At 34.5% G+C, this 17,305-nt stretch overlaps 1 protein-coding gene across 10 annotated transcripts in view; it reads right to left on the bottom strand.

Moving 5' to 3' along the window:
* Positions 1 to 17,305, bottom strand: part of tmod (tropomodulin) — a 136,909-nt gene that overhangs the window by 8,480 nt on the left and 111,124 nt on the right. For all 10 annotated transcript variants that reach the window (XR_011701526.1, XR_011701528.1, XR_011701527.1 and 7 more), the window contains exons 5-8: positions 13,140 to 13,360; positions 9,316 to 9,470; positions 6,153 to 6,249; positions 4,524 to 4,671 (exon numbers count right to left, since the gene is read on the bottom strand). Coding sequence is in view for 5 of the 10 variants with exons in the window: in XM_071588530.1 (XP_071444631.1) it covers positions 4,524 to 4,671; positions 6,153 to 6,249; positions 9,316 to 9,470; positions 13,140 to 13,360 (621 nt within the window). In the remaining 5 variants the exon portion in view is untranslated. The remainder of the gene's footprint in view (positions 1 to 4,523; positions 4,672 to 6,152; positions 6,250 to 9,315; positions 9,471 to 13,139; positions 13,361 to 17,305) is intronic.

Below are 17,305 nucleotides of genomic sequence, written 5' to 3'. Positions count from 1 at the left end.
AGCAAAAAGCAGCCATGAAAAAAGGCTTAAATTAAGCAAACAAAATACATGACAGTTTGCCTAAATTGACCAGAATATTGCTACTCAGAATATTGAACACCAAAATAGCAAAGTTGTTTATAATTCCAAACAGAAGATGCAAGTTTAGAATTACTGAAGGCATTTGCCCAATATCACATTTATAACTCAATGAAAGTTTTCAATGCTAAATTGGCTTTCAACTTGATTTCACACTTAAGCATGAAATAGTGAATTATTAAAGCATGTTTTAAAATGTTAAAATTAAAGTTAAAAGCAAAAGCATTATTTATTTTTAGCAGAGAAGCAAAAGACATAAATCATCTAAAGATACAGTGCTGAAATGATATGTTTATATGATACAATTTAATTTAAGGGTTTTTTTAGGCGAGTAGAAATAACTTATTTATGACGTATTATTACGGTAGAGACAGTAATTCAAGTTCTGCTATATATTTGACATATAAAGAGACCACCTAGCTACATCAACGCAGACACTATGAAGAATACACTTTAGAAGGAAATTGTTTTAGTCAACCAAAGCTAGACATATCTAAATCACTCTTTTAAAAACTCACCTTTTAAGAAAAACAACTTCATGACTAACATTAATTGTACCTTAATTCAAAGCCACCACATGACACAAAATTATATTTCATTTCATTAAAGGAGCTTAAATTTTATAAGCATTTTTTATAGACGGAGGAATACAAGCACACTATAATATGTCTGTTAGAAACATTAACAAGCATTAAAATTATTTGAAAATAATTTTAATATGACCATACGTACTCTTTAATTGGGTTTTAAGTACAAAATTCAGTTTCTTGGATGATGATTTAAAAAGCCTAAAAATATTGAACAATAGGATAATTTATTTCATCGATTCACTCAGCCATTGATTAATATTAAATTAATTACGAATATAAAGGTCAATGTTTACGATGTTGATTAACATTTTTGAAGTATTTATCATTCTAGGTTATTTAGGCAATATTAACAACTCATGGAAACCATAAAATGGTGTAACAGTGCATATAACACCAAGTGTTTAGAGATATGTAATAAATTAAAGACTTCTAATAATTGATTTAGGAGAAGATGAATTTCAGTACTAATACTGCTCTAAATTTCTGGAATGACTAACAATTGCTTACCAATTAACTGACTTAAATGAAGAAGAGCCATATTGATTGATGATATTTCGCCATATTGATCAATGTGGCAAGTTGGGACAACTTTAGACTGACCAAGACAACATAAAAATAGGGCCAAAACTAAATTCTAAGCATTAAAGTAACCTACTAACTAAATCTCAATTACAACATTATAATAAGATAATATTCATTTGTAACTAATGCATACTCAAGAAAATAATTAATAATATCTCACGATAACATTGGAGGATGAAGTTCTAATTATTCATATTCTCGTTGAAAATATTATCAATCAAATGATCATTGTGTGATAATAATTGGACCTGCAAAGACTTATCTACAAAGATCAGATATTGCAAGTATGACATTAAAACACAATGTAATATCAGCAAGCCCTTTTGCAGATAAAAAAAAACGATTTTAGCTTTGTCATTAGCAAGAGCATCTATTGATACAAAATAAGCTATTTCTTTTTTTTTATGATAAGCCACATCCATTCCCATAAAATCTTTTCACATATTAACTCCTTTTGAAGTGTCACAACACAACTTTTTTTAAATTATAGCAAACACTTTTAGCAGACTGTGAAGCTTGTCAAACTAATCTGAATATGCACTTCTCTCTTATTTTATTACATTTACCCCAAACCCAGCCGTAACACACTTCTCCTGGGAAGGTTGGCGCATATTAAGGAAGGCTACTATGTATTTGACATAATTCCAAATAAGGTACTAATGGGTTTAATGAACAAAGCCTCAATCTGATAAAATCACAAAGAAACTTTTTCTCCATTAACAGTTCTAAGAAGCACATTTTCATTTTTGTAATACATTTTGTGAAAATAAAAATAAATAACCATTATTTCTTCTCCTATTCAAAACTCAAAAGAAAATTAGCACTGGTGTTCACTTGTTCTATCCAATTATGATTTGCAAAGATCATGATCTTCTACACGTGCACGTGTAAATCCTTGTATATCCAATTTGTACTCAATTTCAAGTTTTGGGAGTCTTATTCATGAAATTCTTTTTAAAACTCATGAAGACAACTCATTTATTTAAATATAGAGTAATGAAATAAGTAGTGAAATAAATGATGGAAATTTTTGGGTCATAAAGGAAAAAACAAAAATTCGGGACTTAATATCATATAAACATTGACAGCTGCTTCCTTCAGATTCTGATGTTAAACACCTAACTTTATTACCGTTTAAAAAACCTATTCATACACCTACCCCTGGTTACCTAAAACTCTTCCTCAATACCTGCTCAATCTGCTTTTCTGGCCACATTTGAGCAAACTTAACTGAATTCTCTCTTGCCCATCCTAACACTGCCATACTCTTTTTCATCTATATCAAGCTTACTTTTAACACTCATTTCAAACCATACACCCATAAAAGCCTTGATAATAAGTTCATCCTCTTGCTTTCTCAATCAACTTCTTTACATGAAGTTCAACAGGAAAATCTATTAATAATAATTTTTACATTTAAATACAAAAAAATCCCTTTTTGATAAGTCTTGGCATCAATCCTAAATGCTATTTCAAGTTTACAATGAATGGTTCAATGACTCAATTGAAAATGTATTCAATGATTCTAAATGTTAAAGCGTACTCATACTTCCAGGCTAACTATCATTGGGATGAACAATGCTCGTACAAACACAACCAGATAAATATGAAATGCACTAAACAAATGAAGATAGCATATACTTATATAATGCTGAACTACCACAGGTTTTATTCTAACATATTATCCCCATGGTCACTTTACGGTTGATATGACGCTTCTCTCTTACCAGTGCATAGGTACATTATACCCAAACACTGAGGCATTGTGCTGAAGTTCAAAAGAGCATAGGTAGTAGGGTGAAGGACATAAACTGCTAGGTGTAAGATGTGGAAAAATATAAAAAGGTTAAGGAATTGGAATCTGATATTGATCTTGCAAGCAGATCATGAATTAAGGTGAAGGGAGGAGTATTTCCTGTGATATCACAAAAGTCACTTAAAAAGAGCCCACCGATTGCTTAGAATAACTTGTTTTGACGTAAACTAAAAGCAGCAGACCAGGATTTGTCTTGAAGGGGGGCAGTATCTCTATTATTAAGTTTTCAGAGCCGGTACCCAAAACAGAAGCAGCTAATGATAATTTACTGAATAATACAATTTGCTCTAATTGGACAATATTCCTGGAAGGAATTGGTAACATTTTTTTTAATCACAACAGATTGGATGATTACTAGAAAAGAGCAGACAAAATCATTGTCAGATCCATTTTTAAGTGAAGTGCTTAATTGCAACACATGAACCGCAAGAAATGAGAAAATGGTATGGCAATATTTTTGGAGAGGCATGAAATGGGATCACCAGGCCTGCTGATCAAGGATGACATTTTGTAAATGTAAAATCTGTTTAACTTTGTTCTGAGCTGTGGAGCATTCTGTTTGCTAGTAGAGTCAAATAAATCTGGTGGAGAGTAAACCATGTAACTACATGACTATTGTTGAAAAAAGGAATGCCATTAGCCATATCACTAAGCAGAAAATATGCCACAGCATTCAGTAGGTTGCTCAGTCTTACTCAACTAGTGCCGCACACATTAAAATGATAGCTACCACACAGATTTATCCAAATTAATCATTATAGTGTGTTTAATTATTCCTAAAGTTAATTCCATACCATACATTGTGATAAACAAATATATTTCTTTTCTATAAAATCTTTAGCAGATACTCATGGTATTAGAGATTTCATTAACTTTAGCATTAATTAAACAAGCTATGATTAATGTAGTTAAATCTGAATCATAGTCTATATATGTGTGTGTATATATGTACACACACATATATATATAAAATTATGGTTCATTAAGTATTGTTATAAATGGGTTATTTATTAATTACCCATATTTAAATTATAATTAGCATTTATAAGGTCTGTATTCACTGTAGTGAATGATTCAAGCATGAATGTTTAACTAATTTGCACCACTAGCAGTAGCCAGAAACACTTCTCCTGACAGCATGTATACAGTAAGAGTTAGCCATGATTAACGACAGATCATCTAATAGCTTTAAGAAGAGATGAAAACTTGTGCAGCTTGCCCAGCCTTACTGGTGTGTGATTTGATTTCATACGTGGCGAAATGATTTGAGCAAAATAAATAAAGCAAAATACAATAATTAAAATTATAAGTGAAATAGGTATGCACATTTAAATGACAGTTGAATATACGACAATTTCCATCAGAAAATCCAATAAGCAATTTGAACTTATTTAACCTAGAAGGTAGAATTCCATAATGCTGGAGAGTTAATATTAGTTATCAAATGCTCAACTCACTCCTGTCCAAATTACGCTGAAGATGAGCAGCAATACGATGCCGGGCATCATTATATTCCAGGTGCAGGCCAAGACGAAGGATTGTTGGATTCTGTTCAACAAGCCCAGTAATTTCCATTTCAATTTTATTGCCCAGCACTTGTGATCGCTGCAATGAAAAAACATCGAAATTTCAAATCTGAAAGCTAATGGTTGCATTTTCACATTGTGCGGTAAATGCACAATCAGAAACCACCCAAAAAAGTTGCTAATGGTGAAATGAAAGAAAGTTCAAAGAAGATCCACAAGTTCTAACAATAACTTTAAAAAAAAGAAAGAGATGGGTTGGAAGCAGGATTTATCTGGGCAACTAGATAAGCAGTCTTTCGTCATCATCAACAGAATAAACCATTCTATATGGTGCTACAGGGCAACACCATACATGTACTTCTGGCATCCAAGTAGTAAATTCCTAAGATTATCACAACCATAAATATCAAAAATCATTTTTAATGAAAGAACTTAATTTCAAAATAGATGTCATTAATTTTATCAACACTTTATTATATATATTCCAAATTTTATATCTTAAGGCCAGGACCCCGACCATGTCACAATGCACTTCTGTGACAATATATAGAAGTGAATGGGCAACTAATGAGATACTGGCACATCAGGTGAGGCAATTGATGACAATGGTTTTTAAAATATTGAAAACATTAAGTAACATGGCCTCATAAATGCATATTTATGTATTTGCCTTTTATGATTTCCTCACACACAAGAAAGCTATTGCAATGTAATCGAAGTTGATATCCTTAAAAATCAATAAAATGACCAAAAATTATAATTAAAATAGAAAATAACAAAGTTAAATTGGCAAGAATTGTTTCCAATTTGCATTCCTAGACTGGGAAAAGTAAAAGAGAGAATGGACCTAAAAACAGGGGAACAGGATGATGGTAATTGGGAGACTTGAGTTTTAATTTAGTTATTTTTTTTAATGCACTTCATTTATATAATTCACTAGCTACGATTTGCATAGCTGCAAATACCCAGTAAATTGAATACATAGAGATTAACATTGAAATCACATTTGAAAAAAAATGCAAAAACTAGTAAAACAATGGTTTTCATTGCAATAAGAAAAATTTAACTTGGTTATAATCAAGTTATTAACAAAAAGGCTTTGTTAACGGTGGCAACTCAGCATTAGCATTAACTGTAGAGAAGCGTGGCCTTAGGTACTATGGCATGATTAGTACGCACCAATTTACCACTATGCATACCAATAGAAAAATATTCTAAATTAAATTTTTAAAACCCCCATACTAATTTTATTTAATACCAGTCCAAAAACATTATTAAGGGTCAGGAAACCGAAATGCTTCAGAATAATACCAAAAAGGATACAGCTGATGGGAAATTTAAAAAATGATCACTTTAACACCTGCCATTTTCCTAATTAAACATAATTAAATATTAATGGGTAAAAATGAAATTAACGAAGAAGTGCAGGTAATATCAGGAACACTTGGATAAAACTTACAAATAAATGATATGATGCATTCAGTAGCTTATGTTGTAAATTTAATGACTGCACACACATACACACATGGTACAATTCACATAAGGATGATGGATACTTACTTGATTAGATGCCCTGAATTCTTCTATGGATTTTGTTGTTAGAAGGGATTTCACAAGCCTAACAATCACAGGAGGACTGATGAAATTAGTCTCGACACTACAATGAAATAAGGAAACAAATCATTGCAAAGGATAGTAATTTTTAGTTTCATAATAATAAAACAAAAAATAGGAAACCCAAAATTGCAAAACTATAGTTAACTAGGTTCAATGCTCGGTAGAGCTAAAGACATATCATCGACAAAAAAATACTCATTTCCGGTGACATAAAAATTGGGCTTCATTACATATTTTTATAGATCATATACTGAGAATTCTTTTGTTTTCAATACACATCTTAATTGTTCAGGTCACATCTAAATTCTATATCAGTAAAGGGATAGAGCAGGCAAAGCAGATAGACAGCTGAGGACACCTAGAATATGTTCTAGGTGATAACCCAGATGGTAAGCACAGTAGCATAGTTTTTAAAATGAGGTGCTCTATTTAGTGTTATTGACAGTGGAACATGGATCTCCTGGAAAATGAAACCAAATTACTGAAAAGAATTTGAAATATATTGTTTCAATAAACTGGTACACCCCAACAAGGATACCAACAAGGTTGAAGTCAGTATAATTTTGGTAACATTTAAATTTTATAACCATTGAGATACAGGAATTAACAAACAAAACATTTCCTCTAAGAAACAATATCTTATTTATAGTTCATGGTAAATTACATCGCACATTGCAATATAATATAAAGATACCACATTAAATAGGAAAATATACAGAACCTAAAAATATTCAAAGGACCAAATCTTAAGGACATTATTCTCATATAAACTATGAACCAATCTCTCAATAGGTAAATTCCCACTGCGGTGTTTCTCAATGGAAGGTATAGAAGGGCAAGAGATGTGAGGAACAAATTGAATACATAAAGATTAATATCACATTTGAAAAAATTAACAGCAAAAGGATATCAAACTGACAAACTTTTGGTTCATATGTAAGCATTGTCACTATTTCAGAATTTCAGCAGTTGTAATATGGTAGTGTTCCTCAAACATCTCAAATTGACAATTGGAGAATTTTCTTATGTAAAATAGGCCAATTGCATATCTTTCCAGGACATTCCTCTCTACTAAGTCCAAGCATACATTTCTACTCAACCAGCTGACACAAAGATGGAATATAATAAATTGTTTATACTGAATATTTGAAATGAAATAGAAACACAATAATGAAATTCTGATGTTATTATTCAACCTCATTCTTTTTCAAACAACTTCAGTGATATAGTAAATGAGATGAAATATTACAGTCTCCAGGTGCATAACTAACACATCAATGACCATAATCTAAGCCAAGCAACGTATGAAATTCATGAACGGTTAAAAATAAAAAATATCAGGAGAAAGGTATGAATTACCATTCGTACCATTACCATTTATTGCTATAATTACAGGAGCAAACACCTCATAAAAAGTAGAGCAGTAAATAATCAAATTACATAGAAAATAAAGCTGTGAATAACAATAACATATGGTCATAAAGTTTCAAATTTAAAGTCATCATTCCTTAGTTCGGCGGCTCCTGGGATGCATTGCCTTCTGGAAGTGCATAATGTACGCGTAGGGAGAGTTTCTTTTTTCATATTGATAGGGGCTTTTCAATGAATGGTGATCGTGCGTATTTTTATTCGCTTACCTTAATGTGCAAAAGTTTTATCATAGAGTTAGCTTTGTGTGTCATAATGTATAGTATTTGTGGCAAAAGCTTCATTCATCTGACTCCGTCATTGCGTCATCGGCAGCAAGTTGAAATATGCACAGTATATTTTTTCTCATTGTATACTGGAAATGAATGCATCCACTCTTCACAGATTAATTGTGTATGGATTCGGTTTATGTAACTTTAAGTGGGAAGGAGAACGCATTATTTATGGAGCTATTTCGTTGGTCATTTTCACCTTTTTCCAAACGCATACCCTTTATAACAACAATCCTGCCCCGTCCGCCACGAAGTACACCCCGCAGATTATCTGTTCCATGTCTCTCTCGGTCCAATATTCTCCGTGCCTCGCCACCTCCAACCCCATTTGCAATCCCCCACGCCTCCCCCAACCGCCTTCCCCGTCCCTCGATCATTCTTCACTCGCCCACCCCAACCGCCACCGACTCCATCACCTATCCGATATGAGAAAGCCCCGTTTGGATGCAGAGGGGTGGCCCGAGGGATACGTGATCGCCTGCGTAATAATCAATCCCCCATCGAGCTTCCTGCTCACTGGTCCTTATCTTCCTAACCGTATTTGGTTATGGAACTTATTCAATCCGGGTTACGTGTTGGGGGGGCGCTGTATTGAAAATGATTTCCGGTTAAAAAAAAACTACCTAATATAAAGTTCACATACCCTAAACTAACTTCATTTGACTGCATAGATACACAACTAGTGAAATATATCGGCCACTTTTTCAGGCAAAGAGGAGGAAGAGGCATTTATTTAAAACACTTGTTCAGTTTTTTCTCCCGAATGAGCGTTGTCAGATTTGTTAGGTATTTGTTAAACAACACTGTTTCAAATGTACTCGGTCATTCCATGGGTTACAGAAGAAGGACCTTTCGATAATTTCAGAAGTTCATGTCATACGATTAGTTCTTCCGACACATTAGATAAGTTCATGCTGGCGGCGAAGGACTATGCAGCAGGAATACAGAAACTTGTCACACGTTATGACAAATTCCTTAATTTGCTTGGAGATTATGTTGAGAAGTAGTTTAAAGTATCCTCTTTCAAATAAAATTTTTTATGTTTGTTAATATTTACTTTTGTGTCTTTATTTCACGAACGGGTACTACTTTCCGGATGACCCTCGTACTATGGTAAAATAATATCCTCGTTCCCAATTTTAGGAACGATATTTAAAGATACTTCAGAGCTAGAGCATGATTTTGTAAGGACCATACGGGATGAAGGATTGATCTTGGAGGTAAAAAAATACTCTATACTCATTTATTGGTGAATAATCATCAACCCTAAGCTAGTTATTTATAAACGTTCAGAACTGGTTTTCACTCTCAGATAAAGGTGAAGGCCCTTGAAGTCAAGTGATTACACCCACCTCAAGTGTAAAAGAGAACACACAAAAATCATGTGAAAATGGGCAATGACTTACTTTAATACTCTTAAAGTGTTATTTCGTTCAAGAGCATCAGCAAGTTTCAAAGCCAAACGGTCAGTCATTCCTGTGTTGGCAAGGCTCAGTGTTTCCAAGTGAGTGCTTGTGGTGAGAGCATCAAATAAATGCTCAAATTTCTCATCTGATATATTCTGAAAAAGAAAAATATTCATAAAATAAACAGAAACAGATCACTGATTTAAAAATACGACTTTAGTTTATGATACTTCCTCAACACAAAATGTTTTCAGACATGTCTACACAATGATATTTATGAATCAATAAGCAAAACAAAATGGTCACCCATGAGAAAATTTCCATCATCACAAATGAATGCAGTACATCTTTAAGAAACTAAAAATTTTAAAACATACAGATTGATATATTTGATTGAATAAAGGGATAAAGGAAGATAAAATATTGATTGCATCAGGATTGATTTTTTTAGGATTTAAATTTCTATTTGATGATATATATTAAATAAATATTTATTAATAAGTAATTTTTTAAACCTGGAATATTTAGTTCAAAGTAATTTGCATTTACAAACTATACATATTTTTTAATTTCACCAACATTAGTAACGAAGTCATATTTTAATTGATGAAATCGGCATAGCATTGCCACATTTTATGGCCTTTGCTTGGATGCCTAATCCTCAGAAAATCTCCATGGTTTTATCTTCATGGAAGCAGAAGTAGGCAAATTTAATGCAACAATTTCAGAGAATAAAAAACATTCGCCTTGACCAGGATGCTGGTCAAGGCGAATGATTTTTACACTCTGAAATTGTTGCATTTAAATGCACATTAGCGGATGACTCCTTTAAAAGTTACTGTGGCTGCATTTCCCGCAGTTTCATTGGAGTTAGGCAATTTAACTCAGTGAGATCACTGCCAACCAAACCAGCAAAATATTGTATGAAATCCTGTTATATCACTGTATTAATATACATTCCTGTTCTATCATTCTTTTATTATATTTAACATTTTGTACGGGGCAATTGGGATTGCATGAGGTGTGAAAAGCATCCAAAACAAGCACTGAAAATATTACGGAAATATAAATATTTTTAAAATTTCTTTTCATGTTAGCTAAAATAAAAACAATTTTTGTTAACAGAATATGAGATACCAATCCATTATTACTTCTAACTTCTGCACATGGGGACTTGGTCAAAGGTCATGCCTATTTCTTACATAAGTGTGGTAGTAGAGCAGCCCGACATCGGTAACTGATCCTGAATTATATGAAAAACTTTCTTATCAGGAAAAAAATCAGGACTCCAAGGTTCCACTCAGGAGTTCAGAAACTGCAACTGAGCCTGGGTATAATGCAAAAATTTAGAAGTGGGTGTGGGAAGTAAAAGCCTAAAAAATTAGATGTTGGTGAGAGAAAATAATCAGACACAAGAGAAGTATCATATTCATATACTACCTTGATCAAAAATTTCCCGGAATTTATTCAGAAAATTAAAAATACAAGTTTATTCATCTAAATCTATATTGTCCCCTTCAAAGTAATCCCCATCGACTGCAACACACTTATGCCAGCGCTTGATCCAATCCTCGAAACATTTTTTATATTCGGTTTTCGGTATGTCCATCAGTGCTTCCTGCGATTTTTCCATTACTTCCTCTCGGCTGCTAAAACGCGTTCCCCGTAATGGTTTTTTAACTCGATTGAACAGAAAGAAGTCACAGGGAGCCGAATCAGGTGAATTCGGTGGCTGTCGGATGGTATTTGTTGCATTTTTCGTCAAAAAATTACGAATAATGATAGCACTGTGCGACGGTGCGTTATCATGGTGCAAAATCCACGAGTTTTCTGCCCACATTTCTGGTCTCTTTCGGCGAATTGCTTCACGCAAACGTCTCATAACGCCCAAATAATACTCTTTGTTTACTGTCTGGCCTTCTGGCAAAAATTCATGATGCACTACACCGTTGTAATCCATGAAAACCGTCAGCATTGCCTTCTTTTTTGACTGAAAACGACGTGGTTTTTTTGGTCTCGGCTCATTTGGTGAACGCCATTCACTTGCCTGATGTCTGGATTGCGTGTCGTACTCATAAACCCACGTCTCGTCTCCAGTAATGATCCTTTTGATGAATGTGGGATCGGATTCAGCCTCGCAAATCATGTCTTTTGCGACGTCAACACGGTCTCTTTTTTGCATGAAATTGAGGTCTTTTGGAACCAACTTTGCTGCTACACGACGGAAACCCAAATCATTAACCACAATGTCTTGGGCGGATCCATAGGCAATGTTCAAGTCCTCCGCTATTTCTCTGATGGTTAATTTGCGGTTATTGACCAACATTTCTTTTACTTTATCAATTTTTTCACCGACTTTCGATGTCGATGGTCTGCCACTGCGTTCATCATCTTCGATTGACTCACGACCACTTCTGAACCGCTCGTGCCACTGGTAAACGACCGTTTTTTTAGAGAATCGTTGCCGAAACACTTTTCCTACATTTCCAACGTCCGTGCGCCACTAAATCCGTTTTTACGCAAAATTTAATACAAGTTCGTTGTTGCAAATTTAAATCCGTTTCTGCAATTGTAAAAAATCGCCAACACACACAGAGATAGATGTACTCTTGGCTATGTAACTTTTGCAAATGTCAAGTTATGACACTAAGATTTAAAGGGAATATCAACAACAGATGTACCAATTTAACAAAAAAACAGAACTCAAATCGGAACGATGGGAGCGGCACACGGTGGTTATTCCGGGAACTTTTTGATCAAGGTAGTATATGCTAGTATATTTATGCTATCCTTGGTCATAATTGAATATAAATTGACTTATAAATTAGATGACCTTTACTGCTGAAGAACCAATTCAGATTTCAGAGTTTCCCATGGCCCTCTTCCCCTTTCATTGCGATTTTGCCATAATGATGTGCTAAATTTACGAGTGCATCTTTACAAATGCTAGGCTAAGATCAAAGAATAAGATGCAAAATCTTCAAACAATCATACTGCAGTCAAAACAGGCACACATCTTGAAAATAGATTCAGTAGATGTAGACACAAGAATACCTTGGAGCAACTACTCAAATCAACTGCATCTTTTACTGGCAGAAGATTGTAGAAAAACACTATGCTGGTAATAATTTTCTTTATGAGGGTAATAGCTATTGGCTGGGGAAGCACTGCAAGTCATCATAACCATCATATTTGATTTGTTCATACATGGCGGAGAGGTATACTTGTACAATAAAATTTGAATGATAACAGATCACAGTGCCATCACTTATCTCCCAAGCTAAAAACAAAATCACAGAGACCTTGCAATTACTGCACAAAAAAATTACATCAGTTCCAAAAGAACCATTTGCAGCTGCATTTCAATGAATTGTGGAATTAATTCCACTGGGTTATCAGAAAGAGCAATAAGAAAATAGATCCTGGTTAAATGAGCTCCAGATATGCAAGGCAATTACTTCGTACATATATGACCATATCGCATGTAATTAACTGTGTTATTTGAAACTATAGTCTGAGCTTATCCATTCCATGTGTTAACAACAATTATTTAAAAAAACAGTCTCTCTTACTATAATAAGGCATGCTATTTAGTTGCTGACCATGTATCACTTTACTGACAAACAAACTCCTACAAATACGTGAGAAACAAACAATTCTACACTATCGAGTCCGAAACACTGCTGAAATTCATTAATTTGTGCCACCACCACACTCATGATCCAGCTCTTTTATTTTATAAATCACATTTGCCTTAATATGGAGTAGATAATTATAGGAAAATCATTGATGTCATGATAAACAGATACACATTTTGAGGGTACCTTGATATTATTCCAGTTGAGATCAATAAGACTTGAATCATCATCCTTCACTTGCTGAATGGTTTTGTCAGGATCTGTGGTGTTTGGTGGGTCAGCAGGGTATGGCTTGGGCTGTGATGCTTTTGTTATACCATCCCAACCCAAACCAATAGGTTGGCCCTTATTAAGAAGTGACGCATGGTACTGGTCCTGGTTCATCATCGAATGGAATCCAAGGATAGCTGAAGTAAACAAATCATTTCCACCATGTTAGAATTATAAAAGGGAATTTCAGGATTTACAATTGAATAAAATTAATAATGACCAATATGAATACATTATGAGCGTAGTTGAAGGCATACTTGGGACGAAGGATGAAAATTACTCAAAGATATTCATAACAAATGTTAGGAGTCCACGATAACTTATAACATAAAACCATCAACACAGTAATCAACCCAAAGCTCAGTTTGGTGAGTGATGGTAGAGTTCACCCAGTACTAAGCCCAAAGGCATGTGAAAATCACACGTCAGGTAAGGAGGCCAGCTCCTTTCTGTGGCAGTTATGGTTAACCAGGTAGGTCTAGTACCCAAAAAATCACATGGCTTGGGTGGAGCTGCAGGTGCCCAGAGAGGCTTGCCTGGGAATCGAACCCAGGCCCTTACGTCAGCAGTCCAACCCTTGGACTACCGTGACCCTACTATGGAGGATAATTGAAAAAGCCTTGATCTACCAATAGCCATTTTAAAACCAATTTCAAAATATACAGGGTGTAGTCTTTTGAGTAAATTTCCATTTCAAATCCAAAGAAGTATAAGCTGATTTTTGCATCTAGAACGGCATCCTGATTGTATCAGTATTGTCGTGACTACTGAAGATAAGACTTTTCACATTCATAGAATTTGTCCGGCTTCCTCAAGGCTAGAGCTGACAATGATAAAGGATAACAAAGAATCTTATGTCATACCACTATTTAATTATCCAAGCATAACAATTGGACAATTTTTTCCATGTTGGTTGCTCTCAATACTGTATCTTGGGATTTTAAAAAATTGTCCATTTTCATTGAATAGGATAGTTAAAGAATTAGGGATAATTAAAGAATTAGCTCTGCAAGATAGATGACAACAAAGTAAATATGAAATATATACACATTTCACAGCAGATCACATTGATAAAAATGGTGAAATGCAGGTCGAAGTGAGAAACTGGAAGTCAAGAGCATTTAATGCATAAAAGCAGATTTAATGCATTTGAGCAGGGAGAGGTGGGATCCAGGGAACTAAGGATACTTTTCAAAGGCAAAGAGAAATAGCTACTCCAGATGGCACCATGTCCAAAGAAAACAAAGTGGTAGGTAGGAGAGGGAATGGAAAAACCCAGCATTTAAAGAACAATAGAATTGAGAGCTTGGCTGCTCAACCACAGCTTAAGGAATATTGAGATAAGAATCTAAGGCTCCTGCCTAAGAAGAAATGAATAAGATAGTCCTCAGGGAGAGGATGATGGAGTAAAACAGGTGACTTAAATAGTTAACTTAATTAACTCCTTCTGAAATGTCCAAATTACATGAATGATCCATTCATAGTAAATCCTGGGTCACGATTTTACTGCTGCATATTGATATATGAAGACAATAATTTGGTATGGCCTCATTAGGGAACAAGAGAATTGACTATAAACTTAGCACATCAATGGTTTTAATTTAATAAAAAAGATCACAATACACACTTTACTAAACACATAAACGAAAGCCAGAATAGGTCTGAGGTAAAAGAAATAAACCACAATCATACTTTATTATGACATCATTTAAATACTACCCAAAGTTGGAAGGCAAATGTAAATAAGTTCAAAAATATCTGTGAACTAAATTCAAATATTTATTCACCAAAAGAAAACACTAAATGCTAATGACCTCTTAGGAATGGCTCAATTCAATAAATGATTACCAGTCTCATCTCCAGTGTAGGTACACAGTGAGTGTCCACAGAGGAAGGAGCAAAATGTAAGAACAATGTCTCAATGATGGTCCGGCAGGATAAAATAGGATCACTATGGAGATAATTGTAACATATGTCTATGATCCCAGAATCAATTCTTATATTAGTGAAAGGATATAATTACTTTAATATTTGGGTAAAATAACTCTGCAAAATCTGGCAGTCAGCATAAATATGGGTTTTCCAATTTCCCCTCCATAAAAAATGGAAAAATATTGGGTGAGCTTATTAAAACTTTTGTTTCTTGAAGGATAGGAGGAAAAATTAAACAACTAGTCAAAAAACCAATATCAATGAAGAAAGGACTATGGAGCAAGTGAGGCATACTCCGTATTTGCACACTGACAGGATATATGATTCTTGGGTAGTAGTAGTTTTGAGGGGAGGCGACCGACAGCTAAGGTCATTTGCGCCATAGGGGATGGACAGGAAAGGATGAAGGGTGGAGAGAAACCCGGCGTCGGCATTAGCCTACTCTTTACGAAAGGCGCCAAGGGGTCCGCAGTTTAACGTCCCATCCGACGGACGGCGTACTCCCTCAAAGTGCCCTCCACAAAGCACCTCAAGTAGGGATCGAGATAATATATGATTCTTATAAATCTAATATGTATCAATTGCATTCACCATTTACACTTGGTGTACTGCTCCTGAGGGAACCAGAGGACCAAATTCCTGGATATACGTTGATAATCAATTTTTTTTATTTTTTTAAAATCAAGTGCCAGAAGAATTAGATGAATACGAAGTATATGAAGCAAGAATTAGAAGAATAAGAAGTAAAAGAGAGGTTGTCACTTTGTTTAGGTTTGGTTGAATTTGGAATATAAGTATGCCAAGTACTTGGGACCCATGTGAGAAAATTAAAATTAGGGCATTGGAGAAATTCCAGAGAAAATCTACTTTGTTTGTACAAAATTGCAACAAGAAACATACAAGCATGATGGGTATGCTGGAGGAATCAGGATGGCAGCACCTACAGTCATGAAGGGATCAAATGAGACAGACTGTAAGAGAGATACATAACCACCAAGTCTACAGGTGACACACATGTAATTACTATGAACCCATTACAATGACAAAAGGCAGGTAATGTGCTAATGCACATGCACTTAAGTGAAATTTATTTTTATGTGAAAGTAAAGGGGATTGCAATGGTGTGGTGGCTAACATACAGGCTTCCCTCCATGAGGGCCCTGGTTCAAATCCTAGATACAACAAATATTTTTCAGTGGTATCCCATTTCCAACTTGAGGTGCTTTGTGGAAAGCACTTTCGTCACTTAAGTGAATGAGCACGACGTCAGTCAGATGGGACGTTAAACTGCACACACCTCGGCACCTTTTGATAAGAGTAGGCTAATGCCGACGCCGGGTTTCTCTCCACCCGTCATCCTTTCCTGTCCATCCCTAATGGCGCAAATGATCTTAGCTGTCGGTCGCCCCCATAAAAACTACTACTACTGTAAAAGTAAATATTTAAACATAAAAGGGTGGTGTTCAAACACTGCAGGGTTTACACATGTATTATTGAATTTTTATTCAATTAAGATACTTTTTTGAAACCTATGGAGTCTAGATTCTACAACAGGTGGGAATGCATCCCATAGGCTGGGGAAAGATATGTCAGTATGTAATTCAATTTCTAGCAGATGGATATAGCTGTATATGATTAACCCAGGTGTCATCTTTTTGAATAGATTAAGGCAGAACATGTCTAAACATTTAATGATAACCAAAAATGCATCAGAGACAGCAGAAGATAAATAAAATTATAATAAATAGAGAAATTAGGCTAAAATACATCATCTAACCAGCACTATCCAAGATATAACATAGAGATCATAAAAGAAGCAAAAACATTAGGAATGATGATGATTTGTAAGGAAATAAAACATACATTTTGAAAATGAAATCAATTATACAAGAGAATTTAAGAAGGTGATTATCTTTGAGCATTAATGGATCAAGCATTCAAGAAGATAAAATCAACAGGAAGAAAACAACAAATAAAATAGAGCCTCCATAGGAAGAACATGAATAATCATTATGCACAAATAGTTCAAGCCAATAATTTACCATTAAGAGCAGGTAATTACTTAGCTCAAACATATTTTTAGAGGCGAGTAAGCAATAGGTATTAAGAGAAAAATTTTGAAGGGAAACAATATGGATAAGAGACGAACA

This window comes from Hetaerina americana, unplaced genomic scaffold (genome assembly GCF_022747635.1).
Source record: "Hetaerina americana unplaced genomic scaffold, ioHetAmer1.1.p SCAF_3, whole genome shotgun sequence".
Classification (NCBI taxonomy): Eukaryota; Metazoa; Arthropoda; class Insecta; order Odonata; family Calopterygidae; genus Hetaerina; species Hetaerina americana.
This window is presented reverse-complemented; position numbering and strand designations above follow the sequence as displayed.